Consider the following 22,804-nt stretch of genomic DNA (forward strand, 5'->3'; position numbering starts at 1 on the left):
GGAGGGGCGCTACACGTGTCGAATGAGCAGAGGAAGTCCGAGAAGGCTTCCTGGAGGAAATGCCAAAAGATCTAATGGACAAAAGGAAGGACTGGAGGTTGGGACAGGGAGCAAAGAGAAGACTGGAAGACTATGTGCGAAGTCTAAGGCCGCAAGGTCAGCGTGGGGCAATCCCAAAGGGGATCCTCGGTCATGTGCTGGAGCTTTGATTTCACCCAAACAAGACAGGAAAGTGGCGTGTTCAGATGTGTGTTCAGAAAGGTCTCTCCGGAAGCACTGAAGATGACAGACTGGGAGGCGGGTGGGCCTGGCAGCTGAGAGAGCATTTCAGAAACCGTGGCAGTGGGTGGTGGCCTGGGCAGAAGCAGGGGGGATGGAGAAGCTGTTGGGTTGGAGAGGTGGGGGGTGAGAGGGGAACTGCAGGAAGCAAAGTTAAAGGGAAGACCCATTTCTGGCTTAAACACTGGAAGCGTGCGTCGGTAATGACCTGGGAACACAAGGAGAAACACTTGATGGCAGAGACTTAGCTTCTGATTAGGACCTGTTGCGTTTGGGGTGCGCTGGGACATCCCATGGAAACGTTCATTGGATGCTAAAGGGCTAGAACTCAGGGAGAAGTTGAGGGCAAGAGCTACGATTCCAGAGGCAGTTGAATCCGTGGCAGGAGGAGATACTAGGTGCATCAGCAGAGACTTATAAGGTGGGACAAGAAGTGAGGGGAGGAAGGGAAGGGGGTACTGGAAACTGAAGGCTGAGGGGAGATATATATATATATTTTTTTAAACTGGAGATACTAGAGGTATTTAAATGCTAATGGACAGAAAGAGAAGGAAGGGAGTACAAAGAAGATAAAAAGAGAGGAGATAATGGTAGGAGGGTCTCTGGGAAGAAGGGAGGAGACAGATTCAAAGGCTGGAAGGGTTGAGCCTGGGGGAGGAGACAGCTTCCAGCAGTGCATGGGTAGCTATAAATAACTATGCAAATAGTGAATGCAAGATACCGCAGATGTGGGAGTGTATAGGTTTGGTGGCAACCAGCTGAGCAGTTCCCCTCTGGAGGCAGGGTCATTGCTGCGAATGAGAGACTGACAGAGTCCAAGGAGTAGGGCTTAGAAAAGGCTCCTCCATGTTCCCCTCACCACGTCGGCACCCATTACAAAGGCTTTCATTGCTGTGGGGTCGGTCTCACAGGCCAGATTTGGCGCTCAGCCCTACGGTCCAGAGGCTTAACGCCAGCCACAGGCAGGGGCTCCATCTCCAGGGGCAGACTCCCATTGCTCCAATTCAGGAACCAGAGACAGCAGCGCACTCCAGTCCACGGAGAAGCTGAGGGGCCTGGCCAGCAAGTTCACTCAGAGCAGAAGGCCTGCCGGGAACTAGATCAGACCACCTGACGAGGTCAGACCACCGGAATGTTTGATCACAGCAGGCTGGCCCCAAGCTGACTCCCTTTCCCCAGGAGAGGTGCCTCAGCCAGGTCTACCTGAGTCTACGCCCCCAGGGCTGATCAATCCTTTTGATGGGCACTTACCCCTCCCCCTGTAATCCAATCAGGTGGGGGGTTCGCTCCTTTGGAGCCATTGGGTTCCTTTGGGAGGGTGCCCTTTTTGTCCCTCTCAGAGCTCATCTACTGTGGATGAGTGTCACCACCACTCCAGCAGTGACAAGAAACTCCTTTTCATAGCAGGGAGAATTATAATAAACACTTCACAGGCACTGTTAGGCATCACCTCTAAGGCCCTTGAGGGCGTGGGGGACTGCATCTCCCCAGGTCAATGCTGTGCTGCAAGGGAGTGCACCTTTTATCTGGGAAGGGCCAGGTGGTAAATGATTGAGGCTCTGTGGCCTGAAGGTCTATGTCAAAACTACTCAATGCGGCTTATTGGCTCATCAAAGACTATATGTAAATCAACAGGTGTGGCTGGTCCCAATAAACTTGATTTACAAAAGCAGGTGACCAGCCCGCAGGCTGTATTTTGCCCACCTTTCCCACCGCCCACCCCCCACTACCACACATCCCCCTCCCCCACAGTGCTAGCACCTAGCACAAGCAGGCACACAGTCAGTGTGTAGAGAAGTCATGACTGAGGCCTGTCTCCCTAAATCTATCATGATAGCCTTACTTCTGCAAAATTTCTTTCCATATTAGTTAACCACTGTATTGAGCAGATTCAAGTTACCTACAAGGGAGGTGGTGGGTGTGAGCCAACAAGATTTTCAGAGCTTTCCGAGCATTCTGAGTATTTGTACATGGATCATTCTATGACAAGATGTTGAGCTTTTTAAAATATCCTTCTTGATTGGGTTGTTGCTTAGGAAACTGCCCAGGGCTATGCCTGCCTGCAGACGGAAATGCTCTAACCATTATGTTCAGAAACAACAAAATCAGAATCTTTGTTAGAACAAAGGCAAAGAGTTGAGAAAGGAGCCAGAGCGATTCATCAGCCTTGGCGTTTACTTCTCCCTGTTCTAGATGGAAACCTGTTTCTCGTGAGAAAGAGGGGAGAGCAATTCAGTTTTGATTGCACTCAAAGGCTGCTGTTTGTCTTTGACTTCTCGGAAGAGATGGCTATCCTGTTCGTGGGAGCAAATAATTAAGATTGTTTGCGGATCCTTCCTGTGGACTCCTGATTTGCTAAGGACATTCCCAGCACTGTCCTCTGTTGAGTGTAACAGGGTTTCTGAGTCCACACCAGCCTCTGCCTTCAGGACATCTGATCCAGAACTCTCCAGCCCACTTAGGAACATGATAGAGAGAAAATGCAATTGTCTCCTAAAAAGCAATTTTTCAAAAACTGACCTCAAAGAGTCAATCTTATATCAAGATCACTTCCCGATTTGGGAAGAAAAAAAATGCTAGTTCAGTAACTTAAAATGGTTTCAACACCTCATGTTTGTTTGTCAAATATCTGTTGGTATCGATTAGCAATCAGAATGGAGGTTTTCAACCCTGGCTGAGGCAGGAGACTTAGAACCACCAGCCAAGGCTTTTCAAATCTAGAGATGCCAGGGCCCTCCGACTTGGGGGTACAGAGCTGGCAAGGAGCAGATGCATTCATTCACTGTGCTGCAGGCTGGCACAAGGCCTGATGGGAAAGTGCTCCCAGTCAGTATTTGCTGAAAGAAATCGTATCATGGCTCCTTCTGGGGAAGGTTCAGGGAACCAGAGTCAAAAGTTTTCACAAAATTTACTTTTTACTGTTTTACTCTTTTGCACTGTTTGAATTTTTACTATATTCATTTTTTAAAAAGAGTTCCTTTTATTTAAAAAAAAATACACGCTATCTAAAACTAAAATAGCTAAGATAATTTAAGTCCTGTTAAGTCAAAGTAATTATAGTTTAAATATATGTAACTATAAAAGCTTGCTCTGTAAGGTAAAGCAAATTAGTATGTCTGCTGTCATAGTAACGTATGTCTTCAGTGATACTGTAAAAGTGAAAATAATCGTCGTAAACATTTATTTTGTGCTTACCAGGTGCCAGTGCATAATCTAAGTGCTTGATATATATTAACTCACTTAATCCTCTTTTATCAGCTCTCTGTGAGGTAGGGACACTCTCCTCTCACTGAAGGTGAGAGAGGAACTGAGGCCCAAAGCATTCAGCCGTAAGGTAACGAATGGAGTGGTCTGATCCAGGAGCCCAGGTGGCTAGCCACTACACCACACAGTCTCAACTCATATGCAGAGTTGGAAACAGGACCAAGCTTAATGTCCTCGATTGGTTTAATAAATAGATTGTCATCTGAAGAGATATCAACAAATACTTGTTGAATGAATCAACGGAGACTCATCCCAGGGAAGACCGGCCTGACTCTTCCAAAGGGGAAGTGGGGGGAAGGGCTCCCTCGCCCTGGACGAGGGATCTGGGCCAAGGACAGGACAGGGGCCCTGGTTTTCCCCAGTCTGCTTTCAGTGTCTGTCCCAGTGGCCCGTTATCAGCGCATCTCAGTGACCTGCAGGAGCCAGGCTTTTTGTCCATCCTGCCACCAGCACCTAGAACAGTGCTCAGAAGTTACCAGGTGGGGTGGATGAAGCAACTGCGCTACCCACGGCCTGGTGCAGTAAGTCTCAGCTCCCACATGCCCCGCCGTCTCTCTGTGCTGGGCCTGGGCCTGGGCCTTGAACTTGATAACAGCCCATCATCATCCCCAGTTGAACTAGGGATCATTTTGCAGAGGGCACCCATCAGGGCTCTCGCACACCTTCACCAGAATGGTTTGCTCCAGAACCCATGGAAAGAGGCAGCCTCCCCACAGCCACTGCGCCGTGACTCAGCTGATATGCAGATGAACCAAAAAAGCCTAGAAGACAGGGCACGCTGGGGCCCGGACTGGGGCACGGCTCCTTGCTCGGCCAGTCTGAGCCTTTCACATGAAAACAGTCATATTTCACTTGTGTCATTAAAAAAAGAGAAACCCTTTATATTTCAAGAGGCCTGCAACTGTAAAAAATGCTATTTCCCCCCCAAAATCAGCTTTTTTGAGGGGCACACATTTAATGTTCCCCATCCCGGTGAAAGCACACCTGTGGTGAGACACTGTGTGGGGTTTGGGGGGTTCTGGGGCACCATCTCAGGGTGCATGCCGTTTCAACAACAGTCCCGGAGAGTCCTTATCCAGACTCGTAGCATGAGGAAACCCGAAAGACAGAAAAGAACACCCCCAAACCTCTGCTCCCAGCACCCAGCCCTGACCTGGGGGGATCCCAGGCTTCCCGTTGGGCCGCAGGCCAGGCACCCCTCCCGCACCCCTCCAGCGCCCACGCACCTTGGATGGTCCTCTTGAAGAAGGCCTTGCAGGCCTCGCAGGAGGCCACGCCGTAATGGTAGCCGGAGGCAATGTCCCCACACACGAGGCACAGGCGCTTGGGGATGGAGTTCAGCATGAACTCGCACTTGATGGCCTGGTCCTCCATGATGACGCTGCCACAGTCCTCGTAGCTCTTGCGACACGGGGTGCCTCCCAGCCCGGCGCCTACAAACATGGGCGGGGAGTCCAGACCGTTGGCTTGGGGGCCCAGGGCCAGGCCAAAGCCGCCGCTGGCGTCCGAGGAGCCGCTGGGGCTGTGGTGGCTGAGGGCATCGATGCCCGAGGACGGGCTGGACGGCTCGGTCTTAATGAAGGAGCCGCAGCTGGAGCTCAAGTGACGGTCGTCCGCGGACATTCTGTTCAGCAGCCTGTGGACAGAGGCGGGAGGTGTGACACGGCCCCAGGAATTAGCTCCGGGCTCGGGGCACCGTGGGTGGGGCGGCTGGGAGGGGCTCTATGCGAAGGCTTCAGGGAGATAAAATTGGAGAAGGTCAATTGGACCTGAAACCACACAGCCTAGAGCAAGTTTCCATCATGACACTCCCAATCCCTAGAACCTTCTGAAGAAAAAAAAAAAAAAACTATGTTTAATCAATTAGCTTCAGGTTAGGCACCCAGTCCTTGGCAAACTGCTGGCTTGAGGGTGACCAAAAAAGGTAACAACTTGGCCAAACTTTCTGAACAAGAATAAAACATGGTGGCTACACTCGAAAGTGTGGGCATGTCAGGCCCGGGACCAGACACCCCCTTGGGAACCCATCTTGCCCAATCCCACTGGTGCTTCAGGTAAGTCCAAGCTTGGAGCTTCCCCGGCCCACCACCATCACCAGGATTGGAACCAGACCCCCGACCAGGCCAAGAGGCAGGGCTTGTGGCAAAGGTCCCAGCTAGACTGGCTGCCCTCTGGGCTTTGCCTCTGGCCCAGGGCACACGGGAGGGTGGCTCCTGGCCCCTCTCCCATTGCCCTGCCTGGCACCCGGAGCAGACAGGCTCCCGCCCAGCCCCTCCCCCCCGGACACTGCGCTTCCATCAGGCAGTAAAAGAGAACCTTCCAACCCCAACTGCAAGCATCCTCAGCAGTTTTTAACTTTAAATTTCAACGCTTAAGTGCCCCTGCCTCACCCGTGGACTCAGGGGAGCATTACCAACGTGACAGGAACATTAGGAAGCATCCGGTTTCCCATAAGGAAAGCCCCTCCTCTGAGACCCTGTGGGGGATGAGCACCCTGCTGGGGGGTGAGGGCCGGCAGGTGTGACCCTCCCGCAGCCCAGCTCCCAGGATGAGAGGAGGGGCCTCTGAATGGGCTGGAAAAGCTCACAGCCGGGAGATGGCGTGCATTTAGGGAAGCTCAGCTGCAGCCCATGCTCAGGCCCTCAGGGCCAGGCAGGATCTGGAATCAGGAGGCTGCAGGGTCCAGCTGGCCCTGGCCTGGCCTGGCCATGTCGAGGAAAAGAGGAGGCCAAGGCTGATGCCCGAGGAGCAGGTGGCAGGGAAGAAGGAGAGGTCCTGAGGATGGTAAAGGGCTGGAGAGGTCAGCAGTACAGCCCATGAGTGGCAAGATGGCTCCAGGTTGGGAGGGAGGGTCTCAGTGCAGGAGGGCCCACTGGGGGGGGGGGGGGGCAGCCACAGTCCTACCTCCAGTGTTGCTCAGAGGGAGCCCCTATTTTCTGAGCAGCCTACTAGGGAAGGGGCTGGTTACCCCCTGGGGAAGGGGCCGCCTTCTCACCCCACAGAGCCCACCCCCACAACACGAGGTTGGCCACACACCCACATCACCAAGTGCTATCTCCTGATGGGGAGGGGCCTTCATTGTCCCCACTCACTAATGAGTTCAGAGTTAACACACCTGCCAAGGGGCTGTCCCAGGCAGGTGTGTTAACTTGAAGATGTCTGGAGATAGGGAATCCATTGCCCTAGAGCCGTGGTCGGCAAACTGCGGCTCGCGAGCCACATGCGGCTCTTTGGGCCCTTGAGTGTGGCTCTTCCACAAAATACCATGGCCTGGGCGAGTCTATTTTGAAGCAGTGGTGTTAGAAGAAGTTTAAGTTTAAAAAATTAGGCTCTCGAAATTTCAATCATTGTACTGTTGATATTTGGCTGTTGACTAATGAGTTTGCCGACCACTGCCCTAGAGACAGTTCTAAACAGAAACTGGGTGCTGCAGGTACAAAGATAAAAGGTTCCCACTCTTAAGAGGTTTATTATTATTATTTTCAAACATGTAGTGTAGTGTTTGAAAACAGGGGCTCCCTGGTTTATTCCAAATAACCATTGAGTCCTCAAGTCCTTGAAGCCCCTCGCCTACAGGCCCCAGGTTTCCCTTACATGGGCAGAGGGTGCCCCCGCTGAGGGTCTCCTCCGGGTCCTTACCCATCCCTGGCTGGTGCCCTGGGCTCCCCACAGCCGCCTGCTTCCCCTCCACCACCAGCGGGTCCCGATTTGTCTTCAGGAAACACCATCAGCCTGGCAGGGTGTATAACCAGGCAGAAAACCTGCCCGAGCAAACACAAGCGCACCTTTGGGTCCCTTCCCACAAGGCCCTTGCACAGGGCAGGCAGGGAGAGCCGACCAGGTGCCCTTTCCTTTCTCACCCCCTCCTGCCCACCGCTGTAGGCTCTGCCATGCACGGGAACATCCCAGGCCCACCGTTACAAACCCTGCTGGGTGAGGCAGCTCCCACCCTAGCCCTCCACCTGCCCTCCCCTAGAGACCCAGAGATCCAGGAGATACACTTGACGTAAACAGTAATTATGGCAACTACTACTTAGTGAGCATGAATTATGTGCCACCTGCCTCAGAACTGTCCTGGGGATGTACAAGAAGCATGTGCCTGAGGGGAGACGGAGAGCCCTGCAGGTGCTCCCAGCGGACAGCAGCCATAGTGTCCCCACGCTCGTCCCCAGCCTCCTGGCTCAGACAGCCCTGAAGGTGACCCAGGGCCGCAGTCCCCTAAGCCTTCGTTTCCCCTCCTGCCCCTCTCTTTCTTTTTTAATGTTGTTTTGTTTTTATTGATTTCAGAAAGAAAGGAGGAGGAGAGGGGAGAGAGAGAGAGGAGAGAGAGAGAGAGAGAGAGAGAGAGAGAGAGAGAGAGAGAGAGAGAGAGAGGAAGAGAGAGAAACATCAGTGATGAGAGAGAATAATTGATCGGCTGCCTCCTGCACGCCCTCCACTGGGGATCGAGACTGCAACCCCTGGGCATGTGCCCTGACTGGGAATTGAACCATGACCTCCTGGTTCATAGGTCAACGCTCATCCACTGAGCCATGCTGGCCGCAAGTCGGGCCTGACCCTCTCTTTCTTGGTTCAGAAGGGCACAAAGCTTCTGCAGTGGGCGGTGCAGCTGATACAGGCCCTGTAAAGACCCTGCCTGCAGACCCACATCAGAGACCCTGGGGCTGAGAAGGAAGCAAACTTGACCAGCCAGAGTTGGCAAGGAAAGCTGTGCCAATTTGATGTTTGAGTCCCAGCCAAGGGGGGGATTCTAATGATTTCATTCTTTTTTATTTTTTTTAAAGATATGTTTTTATTGATTTCAGAGAGAAGGGAGGAGAGAGAGATAGAAACATCAATGATGAGAGTTAATCATCCATCGGCTGCCTCCTGCACGCCCCCTACTGGGGATCAAGCCCGCAAACTGGGCACGTGCCCTGACTAGAAATCGAACCATGACCTTCTGGTTCATAGGTCAACACAGAACCACTGAGCCATACCAGCCAGGCTAACGATTTCATTCTTGCAACGTTCTCATATTTGTGATCATTCTTTTGGCTCCACTAGAATGTCTTTTCCAGAGACAGTCAACCTGTATTTCAGGCACCTACTGTGTGCTAAGTGCTAGCCAGATAATGGGAACAGGATAGGCACACTCCTCGACCTCAGACACTCCCATGGAAGGACAGACACTAAACAAACACAAATGTGCAGAGCTCCAGGAAGGGCAGGGAGGATACAACACCGACGGGGGGTAGGGGGGTGGGGGGGAGGGGGGGACCTGCGGTGCCCCACCAGTCTTGCTCCATTCATTCAGATCTGACCACTGAAACCTCCACACATTACCAAATGTTTCAGGGGGCATGTGTGTGTGCAAAGTTACCCCAGTTGAGAACCACTGACTTAGATGTATGAGGGAAGAGGAGGGAAGAGGGTACAGGAACTGAGGGTTGGGCAAATGGATGCGGCTGTTTCAGGATACAGGGGAGTGATGTCAGAAATCGTGGACGTGGGCCTAAGGGCAATGGATGTATCCCAAACCTGAATAAAAGGGATGGCAAGGCCAAAGCAAAGAGTAGTCTTCCCACTAGAGGTTGACTCCCGCCTGGCCCCCCATTTTCCCAAATTAAAAAAAAAAGAAAGAAATCGTGGATGTGGGAGAACCAGAGAGGTCTGAGTGTGGTGGCTTCCAGGGGGTGGAGGCTGAGGTTCGGGAGGAAAAAGAGCAAGAGAAGGGAAGGAAGGGGGCTGGGTCAGGGAAGACTTCAGGGGTGGGGCCTGGTGGCAGGCCCAGGAGGGTGTGGCTGCAGGAAGAGTGTAGCCTCAGGACTTGGGGGAGGTGGCTGACACTCGCTCAGGGGAGGGGAGTCATGTTGGGCCCATCATCCCCGGTTGGCTGAGACCCAGTTCCCAGCTGGGTCGATGGCTATTGACTCCATGAGCAGGGGACAGATGCCACATCTCAGCAGCCTCTGGAAGAGCAGCGGTCCATGGTCGAAACCGCTCCAGGCATCGCTTTCCCTGCAATCCTCCTCGGAAGGGGACATAGCGCTGGCCTCGATTCCACCGCCTCTGATAGGATGGGGCCTCCTCCCGCCCCACCCCACCCTGCCCTGGCCCTGGCCCTGGCCCTCCTCATGACAGTGCGGGGCCCTGGACCCAGAGCGGCCTGAGCTCCAGGGGTGCCTGAGCTGACTGCGGGGCTGTCTGGCTCTGCTGCGCAGCAACGTGGGTTGAAGATTTTCCTAATGCAGAGGCCTCAGACTCTTGGAAGATCTGAGTGAAACCCAAACTGCTGAGAGTCTCCCAGGGTCCCAGAGGAAGAGACATCCCAGGCGGTCACCACCAGACAACCATGAACTTCTAAGCAGACAGCGGGAGAGAAGCTTCTGGAGAAAAGAGGGATGACTGGCCCGTGTCTGGCCTGCTCTCCTCTAAGGGGTAGTGTCCCCCCACCACATGCAGAGGGGCCCTCAGAGCCCTCTTTTTCGCTGGGGCTGCCCCTGTAAGAACAGCAACAAGCAGCTGAGCTCCTTACCGGTTATGAGCCTGCACTGTGGCATCAAACCAGCCAGTTCTATGACATGGTAGCTGTTCCCTTTGAGTAAATAGGTCACCCTCTCTGGGCCTCAGGGTCCACATCTGTAAAATGGGCTCAAACACAACACCTCCTTCCTGGGGTTGGTCTGGGTGAGCATGAGCTAATGCAGGCAAAAGGTACAGAGAGAGCTGGGGCCGGTAAGCACTCAGGGCATTGGCTGCTGTTGTGGTTCTCCCAGGAAACCCCTTCCAAAAAAGCCAGCACCTGGAGGCCTGTGGCCAAACCCAGCAAAGCTCTTCCCTCAACCAAGTCCCCAGATCTAGAATAGCTATTTCCATAAGGACTTGCCATTTGCCGGGAGGGAAAGTGGTTGGTTAGGCAAATTAAGAGAATAAATGAGCCCGGCGGGTGTGGCTTAGTGGTTGAGCATCGAACCATGAACCAGGAGGTCAAGGTTCGATTCCCAGTCAGGGCACATGCCCAGGTTGTGGGCTTGATCTCCAGTGTGGAGTGTGCAGTAGGTAGCCGATGAATGATTCTCTCTCCTCACTGATGTTTCAAACTGACTTTCCCCCTGAGTACTCTGAATCACCTATTGTAATGAAGGGGGTTTTGTCACTACCGTGTGGTTGAAATCTTGCATATGTGTATCTTGCAAGAGTAGACCCATTTCTCTGGACAGACACAGCAGCGCAGCTGGAGGCGTGAACCTAAGTCCTCAGAGAATCTCCTGCCTGACCTGGAGACTTTCAGATGAGGGGGCTAACGCCCCGAGAAGTTGTGACTCACCCAAAGCTGCTGACTAGAGAGCCAGGCTGGTTGGGGCTTAGAGACACAGGGAGCTGGTGAGCTGCCCTGGAGAATGAGCTGACTCAGGCGGCCCACCTGCCCGCCTCCATCGCCACATCTCGTGGTGGTTCTATTACCTGGTCTCCTCAGTAAGACTTTCCCAACACTCTCTTCCTCTTTTCCTCTTGGGAGGCCCTCCGGGACCTGGGGCTGCCAAACGCCCCAATAGCAAACTGGCTTCAGTGACAACCTGCCTCCCCCCCGCTGTGCGCTGGAGCTCAGGCAAACATCTGTAATTAAGCATCTTGTCGTTAGAAGGATTAGTCAAAACCAGGCTGATCCCAGACAACTGATTGAAATCTCGTTCCACACAAATTACGGCATGGAAAATAATGATGGGTAATTAGTGCCTTTCAATCGGGGCTTTTTATCCATGATTTTCCAGGCTGCATCCATCATAATGAGAAGAGAGAGGCTCTCCAAAGGAGGATGAGATAACTGGACGTGGAGTGCCTGCCTCGGGACAGCGGGAGGGCCCACGATGGACGGCCACAGTGGGTCAGACCCTGGCTCCGCTCCACGCAAATCAGAAGACCTCCTCAACCCCCCACCCCCTGGGGGGACCTTGGTCCTCTCAGGGCCTTTATGCAGGACCCACAGGTACTTGGTGGCTCTCACTGTAGCCCACTCAACCAACTCTGGGCTCTGACCACCACAGAGGGTAGGTTGGGAGGAAGGACAGCATCGCACACTCAGAATATGCCCCAAACACACTTCTAGCATTCTTTCCTTCCGTAGCTATTGGAGAGCTGACATCTGTAAATTATCTTAACTCTTCTTGAATCTGTTCTTATGCTCACCCTATACCAAGCACTGATATGGCATAAGAATCCCACCTACTGTCATTGATCCGATTCGGCCGTTTCCACATGGCATGGAATCCTCACAGTAGCTGTGCTGCTGGGCCTTGGAGCTTAGTGGTTGCAGCTGGACTGACTGAGTTTGAATTCCAGTTCTGACCCTGAAAGTTATTTAACCTTTCGGTGCCTCAGTTTCCTCATCTGTAAAATGGGGGTGATAGTTACCATATTCATCTCATAGAGTGATTAGTGAGTCAATACAGAAACGAACTTGGAACAGTGCTTGGCATACAGGAAGCACTCAATAAATAAATGTTGGCAGTTAGCAGTTCCTAGCAGCCCTTTTTTTGGTAATGAGGAGATGGCTTCCATTCAGTCTCTAAAAATTCAATCCCATAGCAAACAAGACTGTCTTACTCCCTCTCCTTCCATCATTCATCCATACGTCTACCTAGCTGCCCATTTAATCATACATTTGTATTCCTCTTTGCATGCTGGGACTTCCATCGAGAAAGTCCCTTTTTGGGCAAAGAGACTCCTCATTTGGGCACTATATTAGGACCAACTATTAGAATTAACTAGCTCCTCTCCTAGGAGGTGAAATCCTACTCCAGCATTCTCTCTCTCTCTCTCTCTCTCTCTCTCTCTCTCTCTCTCCCTCTCTCTCTCTCTCTTTCCTTATCTCTCTCTCTCTCTCTCTCTCTCACACACACACACACACACACACACACACACACACACACACACACAGCTCCTACAGAAATCGCCACATTCTTATTCTTACAGATCTCCATCCCCACTGGCCCAGCTGATCGACCCAGGGGTGTGCACCAGACCCCAGCAGGGCTATTGTAGCTTTCCCAGGATATCTGAGGTGTCAGGTCTGCCTCTCTAGGGACAGAGCAGTAAGATGGACAGCTCGAGCGTGAGCAAGGTCATACTTCACACCAATGTGCAGCGAGGGAGAAGAATGTGGAAGCTGGCAGCAGAGAAGGGCTGGCCAGGGGCAGAGTCCTGGGAGCAAGCCTTACTCACTGTTGGCAGGTGCTCACAAGCCCCGCAGCACCTCTGCTCGAGTGAGTGAGAAGAGCCTGACTCCCTGACACCATGGCTCACACAAGGGGTCCTGATACGTAACCAAAAGAACCACTCACACACCATCGCATTCATTTATGCCCTCCCTTCTTCCCTTCTCCTTTCATTGTCAGTTCTTGAATATCTGCTGTGTGGCAGGTACTATTCTGTTCCTGCCCTCAAGGAGTGACAATTCCATATTTCACTGACTCTAAGCTATACTATTTTTTCACATTTTAACATCTTATAATCAGAATGTATCTTGAATCAAAAGCATGCCAAAACCCTAACTGGTTTGGCTCAATGGATAGAGCATCGGCCTGTGGACTCAAGGGTCCCAGGTTCGATTCCGGTCAAGGGCATGTACCTTGGTTGCGGGCACATCCCCAGTAGGGAGTATGCAGGAGGCAGCTCAATGTTTCTAACTCTCTATCCCTCTCCCTTCTTCTCTGTAAAAAAATAAATAAAATATATTTTTTTAAAAAGCATGCCATAGTTTGATTTAATTTGTGGTTCCAAAAATAATAGTGTCTTTAGCAATAGATGATATCACAGATTCAATGAAATATGAAAAGTATGGGTGAGACTGTTATGAGTTCACCAAAAGCAATTTCATTTTCTTCCTAGACATTAGAAATACTACATTTCCCAGTTTCCCTTTCTGTTAGCCCTGCCCAATAACTGGTCCTGGCCAATAGAATGTCGTCAAAGTGATATAAGCCACGCCCCCTTTCTGGCCCATAAAAATCTCTAATGGCACTCACTCCTGCACCCTACTCCCCATCTCCTTCTCTTTCTCCATTCTGCAGGCCATACAGGATCTGGGCAAAGGCTCCAGCTCCAAGGCCCCGGGGGATGGCAAAGCCACAAATTGGAAGGAGCCCAGGCCCCTGAACACCCTCACCAGAATGTTGAGTGGGCAAGATGTAAATTTACTTCTGCTGTGTTAAGCCACTGAAATACTGGGGTTGTGTGTAATAATAGCTAGTGGTACCCAAACAACCAAATAGTGTATACTGAGTGGCCAGATTATTATGATCTCTGAATGCATAATAATCTGGCCACTCAATATATATATATATATATATATGAGGCCCGGTGCATGAATTCGTGCATGGGTGCGGTCCAGCCAGCCTGGCCAGGGGGAGGGAACATGGGCAGTTGGCTGGCCTGCCTTCTGGTCGAACTCCTGGTCAAGGGGACAATTTGCATATTAGCCTTTTATTATATAGGATATACACTGAGTGGCCAGATTATTATGCATTCAGAGATCATAACAATCTGGCCACTCAGTGTAGATTCAGTTAGTGAGGAGTGCTAAGGAAGGGGACAGACGACAGGTGAAGGAGTGTCCAGAGAAGGCCTCTCTGAGGGGGACATGGAAGCAGAGGCCTGAAGAAAGAGACGGAGGGAGGCACACGGGGAAAGTGCTGTGTGGGAGGAACAGCTGAGACCAGGGGAGGCAGGCAGGGCCCTCTTCCAGCCAGAGGCACCAAGACCAAAGGGCTTCTGGTGTGTCCCCATGGCCAGCTGGCCGCCTGCCTTTGGAGAAGACCCCAGCGATAGGGAGATCACTAATTCAGGAGGCAGCTTTTCCATCGTTAGGCCACTCAGATTGTTAAAAAAAAAAAAAAAAGAAGAAGAAGCTTTTGTCAAGACCCCAAATATTTCTTCCCTCTGGAGCTTCCAGTATAATTTATACAGCTCTCCCCCTCAGGACCCACAGAACAATTCTGCGCCCTCTAGATTGGTGAAGATGCTCCTGCTCCCTAGTAAGCCCTCTCTGCACCAGGATCAACATGTTCCCTCCTTTGAGAAGAATCCATCTGCTCTGTCTGTTCCTCCTAAAGAGCATAAGCACTGAGCACAGCTCTTGAGGAGAGTTCTGACCAGCACAGACTGTGCTGACACCTCCCTCATTAGACACTACACTTCTGTTGATGCAACCCGAGATGGAATCGGTGTTTAAGGCCCTTGGCTCACACTGTCAACTTCCACTCTGCTCCTTGTGTGATCACATCCCGGAGTCTCTTTCATGTGTGCTGTGGGTGGGTCTTATTGCCACTTCCCCATGTGTGTTCCCACCGCCTGGCCATGGCAGTGACCCTGACTGTGTGGCCTATGCACAGGAGAGATGACACAGGAAGCTCTTCCTGACTCAATTTTCCGGTCTTTGTGCTAATGGGCAACCGGGCACATGACCAAGAATCATAACTCGGTGGACAAGGTGGGAGCCTGGCGCTGCAGCCACCCGGGAACCTGCTTCTGACTCTGTAATGCTGAGGACAGTGTGCTGAGAGAGGCCTTTCTCTATGCTGGGCACAGAACGACACGCAGTCAGTCACTGACTCCCTGCAACAACCTGTTGAAGTAGGTACTTCAACATTTCCCCCATTTTGTAGGTTAGGAAACTGAGGCTCAGAGGGTCTAACTCTCTTGGCAGGGGTCACACAGCCAGAAGGTGCTGCAGTGGTTTACAAAGCAAAGAGAACTACGTCACAACACTCCTTCTGCGCAAAACAGTCTGGGGCTTCCCATCACACTCCCGGAAGTCAGGAATCCTTACCTCAGCTGGGGAGGCCCTGGGGTCTGGCTCCACCACCTCTGTGATGCTATCCTCTGCCCGCCCCCCCGCCCCCCCCCCCCTTCCCCGTTGCTCTGTGCCAGCCACACGGGCCTCAGGGCTGTTTCTTGACATTATGCTTTCACCTTTGTACATGAGATGTGGGCAGGACCGTGTCTGCTTTCCTTTCCTCTGTTCTCCATGGTCTGGAACATTTCCAGGCACACAATAGGTGCTCAGTAAATACCTGAACAAATGAATGAGGAGGCCTGAGAGTTGGGTGGGATATGAGTCCCCAAGGCCAACACCTGCTCAGGATGTGACAGTCACGGACTGAACCACAGGACAGGACCAGCGTCCGAGCAAGGGGGTCAGCCAGTGCTGAAGGAGCAGAGCCCAGAGGCCGAGTCCCACATCCCCACCGAAGGACCTAAAGGATCGACCTCGCCACCAGTTCCCACTGAATCTGGCTAATCCTGGTTTAAAGACTTTACAAAAGATGTATGGGGTTTTCTTCCTGTTGTGCCCTTTTTTTTAAGCACCCAAAACCATGGAATGTGTTTGGAAGCAATTTCTAGAGGCTAGAGTCTGAGGACCCCCTTAGCGGAAAAAAACACACACACACAAAACACACACACACACAAAAAGCCACACCTGGTTTCAAAATGTTAAAAAGGATACTTGAACACAAGAATCAATGTGATTTATGAAAACCTGTGGAAAGTGAGGTTGGAAACACAGAGCCAGCACCGCGACTGTCTAAGTGAAAAGCGCACACGGTTGCTCCCTGCCCTCTAGAACCAGGACAGGAGGGGCCAGGCACGATGCCTGCTCACTAACGCAGCCTCTGGGCCCAGGCCGCCTGGGTTCGAATCCCATCCTTGTCCCTCACTGGTTGTACCACCAGTTGCTTCACCTCTCCACACCTCAGTGTCTCCATCTGCAAAACCTGAAAAGTCGCCCAACCTCATGGAGTTTCTCTGAGGATTAAATGACACAATAAGCCCTGACTGGTTTGGCTCAGTGGCTAGAGCATCAGCCTGCGGACTGAGAGGTCCCAGGTTCGATTCCGGTCAAGGGCATGTACCTTGGTTGCGGGCACATCCCCAGTAGGGGCTGTGCAGGACGCAGCTGATCGATGTTTCTCTCTCATCGATGTTTCTAACACTCTATCCCTCTCCCTTCCTCTCTGTAAAAAAATCAATAAAATATATTAAAAATAAATAAATAAATAAATAAATAACACCATAAATGTGAAGCCCCCACAGCGGTGGCTGCACACAGGAAGTACTCAGTCGACATGAGCTGTTAACAATGACTCCTCAGCTCTCCGGGTACCGGTCCCTCCAGCCACGGCAAGGAGGCCCTGACAATTTGGGTCTGAGTCTCCTCTGTAAGCTGCCTGGAAGAAGAAAATGTGGAAAAGGGGAAGCAGAGGTATATGTGGGGGGTGGGGATGGGGTTGGGGCAGTCCCTGGGGCTGTGGGGGGTGGGGCACTGGCTCACCAGGCTTGCCCTAAGACAGTGGTCGGCAAACTCATTAGTCAACAGAGCCAAATATCAAACAGTACAACGATTGAAATTTCTTTTGAGAGCCGAAAACCGACTTCTGCGCATGGACCACGAAGTTTCAATCGCACTGTACGTGTGCGCCCGCATGTGGTATTTTGTGGAAGAGCCACACTCAAGGGGCCAAAGAGCCGCATGTGGCTCGCGAGCCGCAGTTTGCCGACCAACTGCCCTAGGAAGAGCTGTCACTTATCACAGCTGACTTCCCCAGATGGAGCATTTTGAATATTGATCTGGTAAATAAACAGCCTGCTGGCTCGATCAAAATGTTATTTTGCATTTCAATTACTGCTCACTAATGCAACCTTCATCCCACCAAGATGCTGCTGGCAATGACACCAGCCCTGCCCCAGGCCTGAGAGGCAGAGCCTCCCTGAGAAGACAGCCGCTCCGCTCCCAGGGAGGTGAGGGAGGAGGAGGAGTGAAGAACGGAGGGGCCGGGGCTGCTGCATGCCCTTGTGGCTGCAGGTATGCCAGACTGGACACACCTAACCCAGCCAGTGGCCCCTGGGACCTCGGAGTCCGGCCTCGGCGAGCCCAATGGTTTGCTGAGTGGCCTTGGTGTATCACCACACCCCCCTGCCTCTCAGCTGCTGCACTGGTGAGCTGGACCCAAGAACAACCACCCTCCTTCGCTGGGCTGTGGTAAAGGCACAATGAGAAAACAGACATGGAAGCCCTTTGGAGGGAAAAAAGACATGAACGCTGCTGTATTATTTAATCCTAATGGAATAAGACCATGAAATGTCCCTTCTTGCTAAGCACTTAACTATGTGCTTTTCACAGATAAGCCTTTTTGTTGTTGTTGTGGTTGTTGATGTTGTTAATCCTCACCCAAGGATATTTTCCCATAAACTCTTTGTTTAGAGAGAGTGGAAGGGAGGGGGAGAGACAGAAAGAGAGAAACATCGATGTGAGAGAGACACATCGATTGGTTGCCTCTCATTGCTCCTGTCAGGTGTGCAACCGGAATCCCTTGACCAGAATCCCAGGACTCTTCAGTCCGTGGGCCTACGTTTTATCCACTGGGCCAAGCCGGCTAGGGCCATGTCAGCTTTTTGAATCCTCATGAAAACTCAGGATTTTCAATCCTGCTTTACAGATGGGAAAATCCATTGAGGTGCAAGGATGTTGAGCGTCATGGGTCACACAGTGTCTCCGGTACGTTAAAGGGTAAAGTTTTAAACTCCATTGTGACACCCATGTCTGGGGGTTCAGCTGCTCTGACTCACCCCCTTCCTCCTCCTCCAAGCTAAGATCAAGCACTGATTCTGGCTCAGCCGGCAAGGCTCAGTGGTTGAGCGTCAACCTATGAATCAGGAGATCGTGGTTAGAGTCCCGGTCAGGGCATATTCCCCAGTTTGCAGGCTCAATCCCCTAACCCAGTGGTCAGCAAACTCATTAGTCAACAGAGCCAAATATCAACAGTACAACGATTGAAATTTCTTTTGAGAGCCAAATTTTTTAAACTTAAACTTCTTCTAACGCCACTTCTTCAAAATAGACTCGCCCGGGCCGTGGTATTTTGTGGAAGAGCCACACTCAAGGGGCCAAAGAGCCGCATGTGGCTCGCGAGCCGCAGTTTGCCGAACACGGCCCTAACCAATATGACTTCTGGCCCAGCTCTGAGGCTGTGTGTCCTTGAGATAGTCACTTGCCCTATCTGGTCTCAGCCATTCTACTTCCCTCTATGGAAATGGAGACAGCCCTTAGCCATGTACCAGAGAGGCCTGCAGACACATGACACAGGAGGTGACACAGTGGAAGGACTGCTGGTCCCCAGGCTAACCTGGGAAGCTGGACACCAGTCACAAGCTTTGAGCTCACGCTGGTTTCACAGGTAACGTAAGGGTTAAACATGAGATCACCTAAAGGGAAAAAAAAAAACACACACACACACACCACATTACAAAATGAAACACTCCCTGTAATACAATGACCTGAGATCAGTATGACGTGTACAGAATGGGAATCCATAACCCCAGTCTCCCACTTGATGTGCCTTTCCAGCCAAATGCCAGTCCTCCTGCCCCACACGACACCCCCCTCCCCAGCCCAGGGTCAGGGGAGCAGGGCTTCTCCACCCAGAGCCGCTGCCCCATCCTCCGGCCAGCTCAGGCCGGGCTATGCTGGGAGGAGTAGCCGCCCAACCCTAGGCTCTCCCAGTCCAGGTTCAAGTCTTGGCTTCTGCCCCTTCTTTCCTCCATGACCTTCAGCAGGTTCTTGACCTTCTCTGGACCTCAGTTTCTTCATCTCTAAAACAGTGATAACCCATCTTGCTACCTTGTGGAGTTACTGCAAGGATCAAATTAGGACATTATTTTTCAAAAGCTTTGCAAAGTGTCAGCCTCCTGCAACATTGTCACATCTTCCCCATCCTCACTCACTCTGGCATTCACAACCCTGGCTCCTGGGTAGTGGGGAGGCGGAGGCGAACAAGGTCTTCAGGGCCATCGGTCCCACTGATCCTAGTGGGTGGCCACTCACAGATGAAACCAAAAATGACCCCTGAGTTGATGAGCACTCACACATCTGTCCAGCTAACCAAGGTGAGCAGCCTCCCGCCAGGGCCACGGTCAGAGTGGAGGGACTGAGGATGGAAGGTATTCTCATTCAATGTCCCTTCGTGGGCTGGGACAGAATCAGGATTTGAACCCAGAGCCCTCCAGCTCCTGAGTTCTGAGCTTGATCTCAGCATTTCGCAGCCTCTCAAGATCACAATTCCAAACGGAAGTAGTTTAAAAATGCAGAGGCAAACTACCTGGCCAGCATGCCTCCAAAGGCTCAAGGTCATGACCTAAGGCAAGTCTGACAACTTGTCACAGGCCAAAGGAGATTAAAGAGACTCGACAACTAAATGCTATGTGGGACTGTGGGTCCTGGAGGAGAAAAAGGACATCGGTGGGAAAACAAATGAAATCTGGATAAAGTACAGAGTTTCGTTAATAGCAATGCACCCGCCTCAGTGCCTTCCTGTGACCAATGTGCCACAGTAAGCAGAGGTTAGCAAGTGGGGAACACAGACAGCATCGTACGGAACTGTTTGCCTGATCTTTGCAATTTTTCTGTAAATGCAAAACTAAGCTAATAAAAAGTTGGGTGGGTTTTTTTTTTGAAACTGGAAACCATTGTAAAGCCCCAACTTTGCTTCTTGAACTGAAGGTGAAGAGCCACGTGACTCACGTGCTGCCTCCTCAGGAGGCACCTACTCTCTGACCTCCCGCTCCTCCTCAGGCCAGAGGCCTCAGCAAGCCCGCTCTGCCTCGGCTCTGCGCCTTTGCACACACAGGTGCACTGCCTGGAAGGCTCCTCTCTCCACCTGCAGTTACCTCGTGGCCTAACGGGTCTGGAGCCACACAGGTGACCAAACACTTCGAATCAGGAATCTCACTCCTATCGATGTAGCCAAAACACAGCTAATCAGAAGCAACAGCCACATGCTTGAAATGTGACCTGAAGTGTTCACTTCAAACTCACACGTGTTCACACGCTCACGAGTGCACCAACACCGCTGAAAACAAACTTAATGTTGGATTTTAAAGCCAAATCCACTGGGTTGAATTGTGGCATTGTTGAAACAGTGGGAATTGGAAGAAAATGGAAAAACACGTTGGAAATAAGAGTCCCTTCGGTGGTCTGCAAAGACGTTTGCAACCAGCTCTGGCTACCTTTCCCACTTTACCTTCTGCCCTTCCCCCCGTGTTCCGGGCAAATATGCCAAGAGCATTACTACCCCAGGGCCCTTGCACTGGCTGGATAGGCACACAATATAAAAAGAGTATATTTGGAAGATAATGTGCAAAAATGCAAAGAGAAGTGACCGTTGGGGAAGTAGCTGAACTTTTAAAAACGTTTTCTCAAATTATTTAATATTGTAACCTGGTATGAACTTGCATAAAGAAGATGTGCTTGCGTATCGTTCAGACCTCATTTCAACACCTGCCTCTCCCACTCAGCCTCTCCAAGCTGCAAGTGGTTCTGTAAAACTGGTACCACATTCCCCTACTCAGAGGGCTGCTGGGAGGATGCAAGAGAAAATGAGAAGAAAGTGCTTAGCGCAGTACATGGCATGCAGGGCGCACCTCCGTAAAGGTCACTTCCCCCATCACAGTCCGTTCAGTTCTGTTTGTATTGTTTTTGTTTTGAACTAAACCCAAATGTCACTCCCTCTACAACTTTCCAAAAATTAGGGGCCCCACTGTACTTAGGACACAGGAAACTTATGAACCCTAGACCTTTGCTGCTTGTCAGCCTCCTCCCCGCTAGCTCCAAGAAGGCAGGGGTCTTGTCTTGCTCACATCTGGATCCTACAACACCTGGCTAAGTGCTGGGCACAGAGCGGGCTCTCAGTGATGCTGAACAAATGAGTGATTCACCAACCAGGGAGGGCCAGGGAGCTTAGGTGAAGAGTTTTCGTAGACTTTTAGGGCTGGAAGAGATCAGAAGGTTCATTTAGTTCAACTCCCTTTTCACAGATGAAGACCTCAGGCTCAGAGAGAAGCAGGAATGGCCCCAGGTCCCTCAGCCCGTGCCTGGCTACCCCGCTGCACCTCTGAACAGGAGGCCTGGACTCCAGCCGTCAGCCCCAGGCTCGCTGGGGAAGGCACAGGCAGGGGGAGGAGAGGGTTACAGAGCATCTCCTTCCAATCAGCGATTGTGCTAATCAATCAACTCAATTAAATCTAGAATGCTTAAAAACAAGTAATAAACAAAACAGCAGCAGCAGGTAATGACTAATAATCAAGTGAAATTGGATTATTACTGTGCTGACTGGTTGGGGTGGGTAGGGAAGTGAAAAAGTTCACCGGAGCGAGGGAAGAGAGACAAACAGCCAGCTCAGCAACCTGGGGGCCTACGGGGGACACTGAGGGCCTGGGAGGGGACACTGGGGGGGGGGGGCTGGGAGGACCGATGGGGGCAGTTCCAGGGCCCTCAAAAAAACCCCACTACCAAACACAAAACTATGTGCAGGCACTGTTCTAAGTGTGACACACATATTAACTCATTTCGTCTTCACAGCAACCCTAAGAGATCAGAGAACTGCAATGATCCCATTTTACAAATGGGGAAACTGAGGGGCAAACACATTTAGCCCCACAGCTGGGGTACAGCCAAGATTTATTTGGACTCCTGTCGTCTAACACCAGGATTTTGCCCTTAAAGAACATGCCATTTGCTGCCTGGGAGGTGGGGTGCTTGTGTGCCTGGGAAGAAAGCACATTTATCTCCTATAAAAGCAGTTATTACTCATTTGATTATTTAATTTCATGTACCACACATTTACTGAGTTCTACACAACAGGGGCCTGGCCCGTAAGCACAGCAGCTCATGGCAGATACAAACAAGTGATAATCACAACAATGTGGCCAAAAGTGTGAAGATAGAGTCACACATGCATGCTCCTGAGGCAGAGAGAAGGGGTGTCTAACCCTCCTTGGGAGAAGCGGATCAGGGAAGGCTTCCTGGAGGAGGAGTCATCTGGGCTGTCTTGAGGGACAAGTAAGGTGTTAACCAGGCCAGTAAAGGGAGCGGGTGTGGAATGGTGTTGCAGGCAGCCAGGACCAGCATGCTAGAAGCACAGAGGTGGCCAACAGCATACACATCCAGGGAAGTGCAGGTACCTAGGGACATCTGGGACTAGAGGTGTGTGGCAGGGGGCGGGGCCAGGACTATGTCAGGTGAGGGCATGGCAGGAGACCCAGTGAAGAGGTGGGCAGGACCAGTTCCTGAAAATCCTTGGGTGCTAAATGTAGGGGTTTGGAACTGGAACTCCAGCGATCCTGGGGCCTGAGAGGGGTTGGCTGCAGCACACCGGCACCACGCTGGGCAGTCCGCCCCACCGGGCGCACAAAGGCCCTGCAGCCAGAGCCGCCTTAGATCTGCAGG

The 22,804-nt window shown here is 51.7% G+C and overlaps 1 protein-coding gene across 2 annotated transcripts in view; it reads right to left on the bottom strand.

The window, feature by feature from the left end:
* Positions 1–22,804, bottom strand: part of ESRRB (estrogen related receptor beta) — a 108,494-nt gene that overhangs the window by 48,973 nt on the left and 36,717 nt on the right. For both annotated transcript variants that reach the window (XM_080679320.1, XM_080679321.1), the window contains exon 2: positions 4,770–5,179. In XM_080679320.1, coding sequence (XP_080535446.1) covers positions 4,770–5,166 — 397 coding nt within the window. In that variant the 5' untranslated portion in view covers positions 5,167–5,179. The remainder of the gene's footprint in view (positions 1–4,769; positions 5,180–22,804) is intronic.

The sequence above is a fragment of the Plecotus auritus genome (genome assembly GCF_963455305.1).
Source record: "Plecotus auritus genome assembly, chromosome: 1".
NCBI lineage: Eukaryota > Metazoa > Chordata > Mammalia > Chiroptera > Vespertilionidae > Plecotus > Plecotus auritus.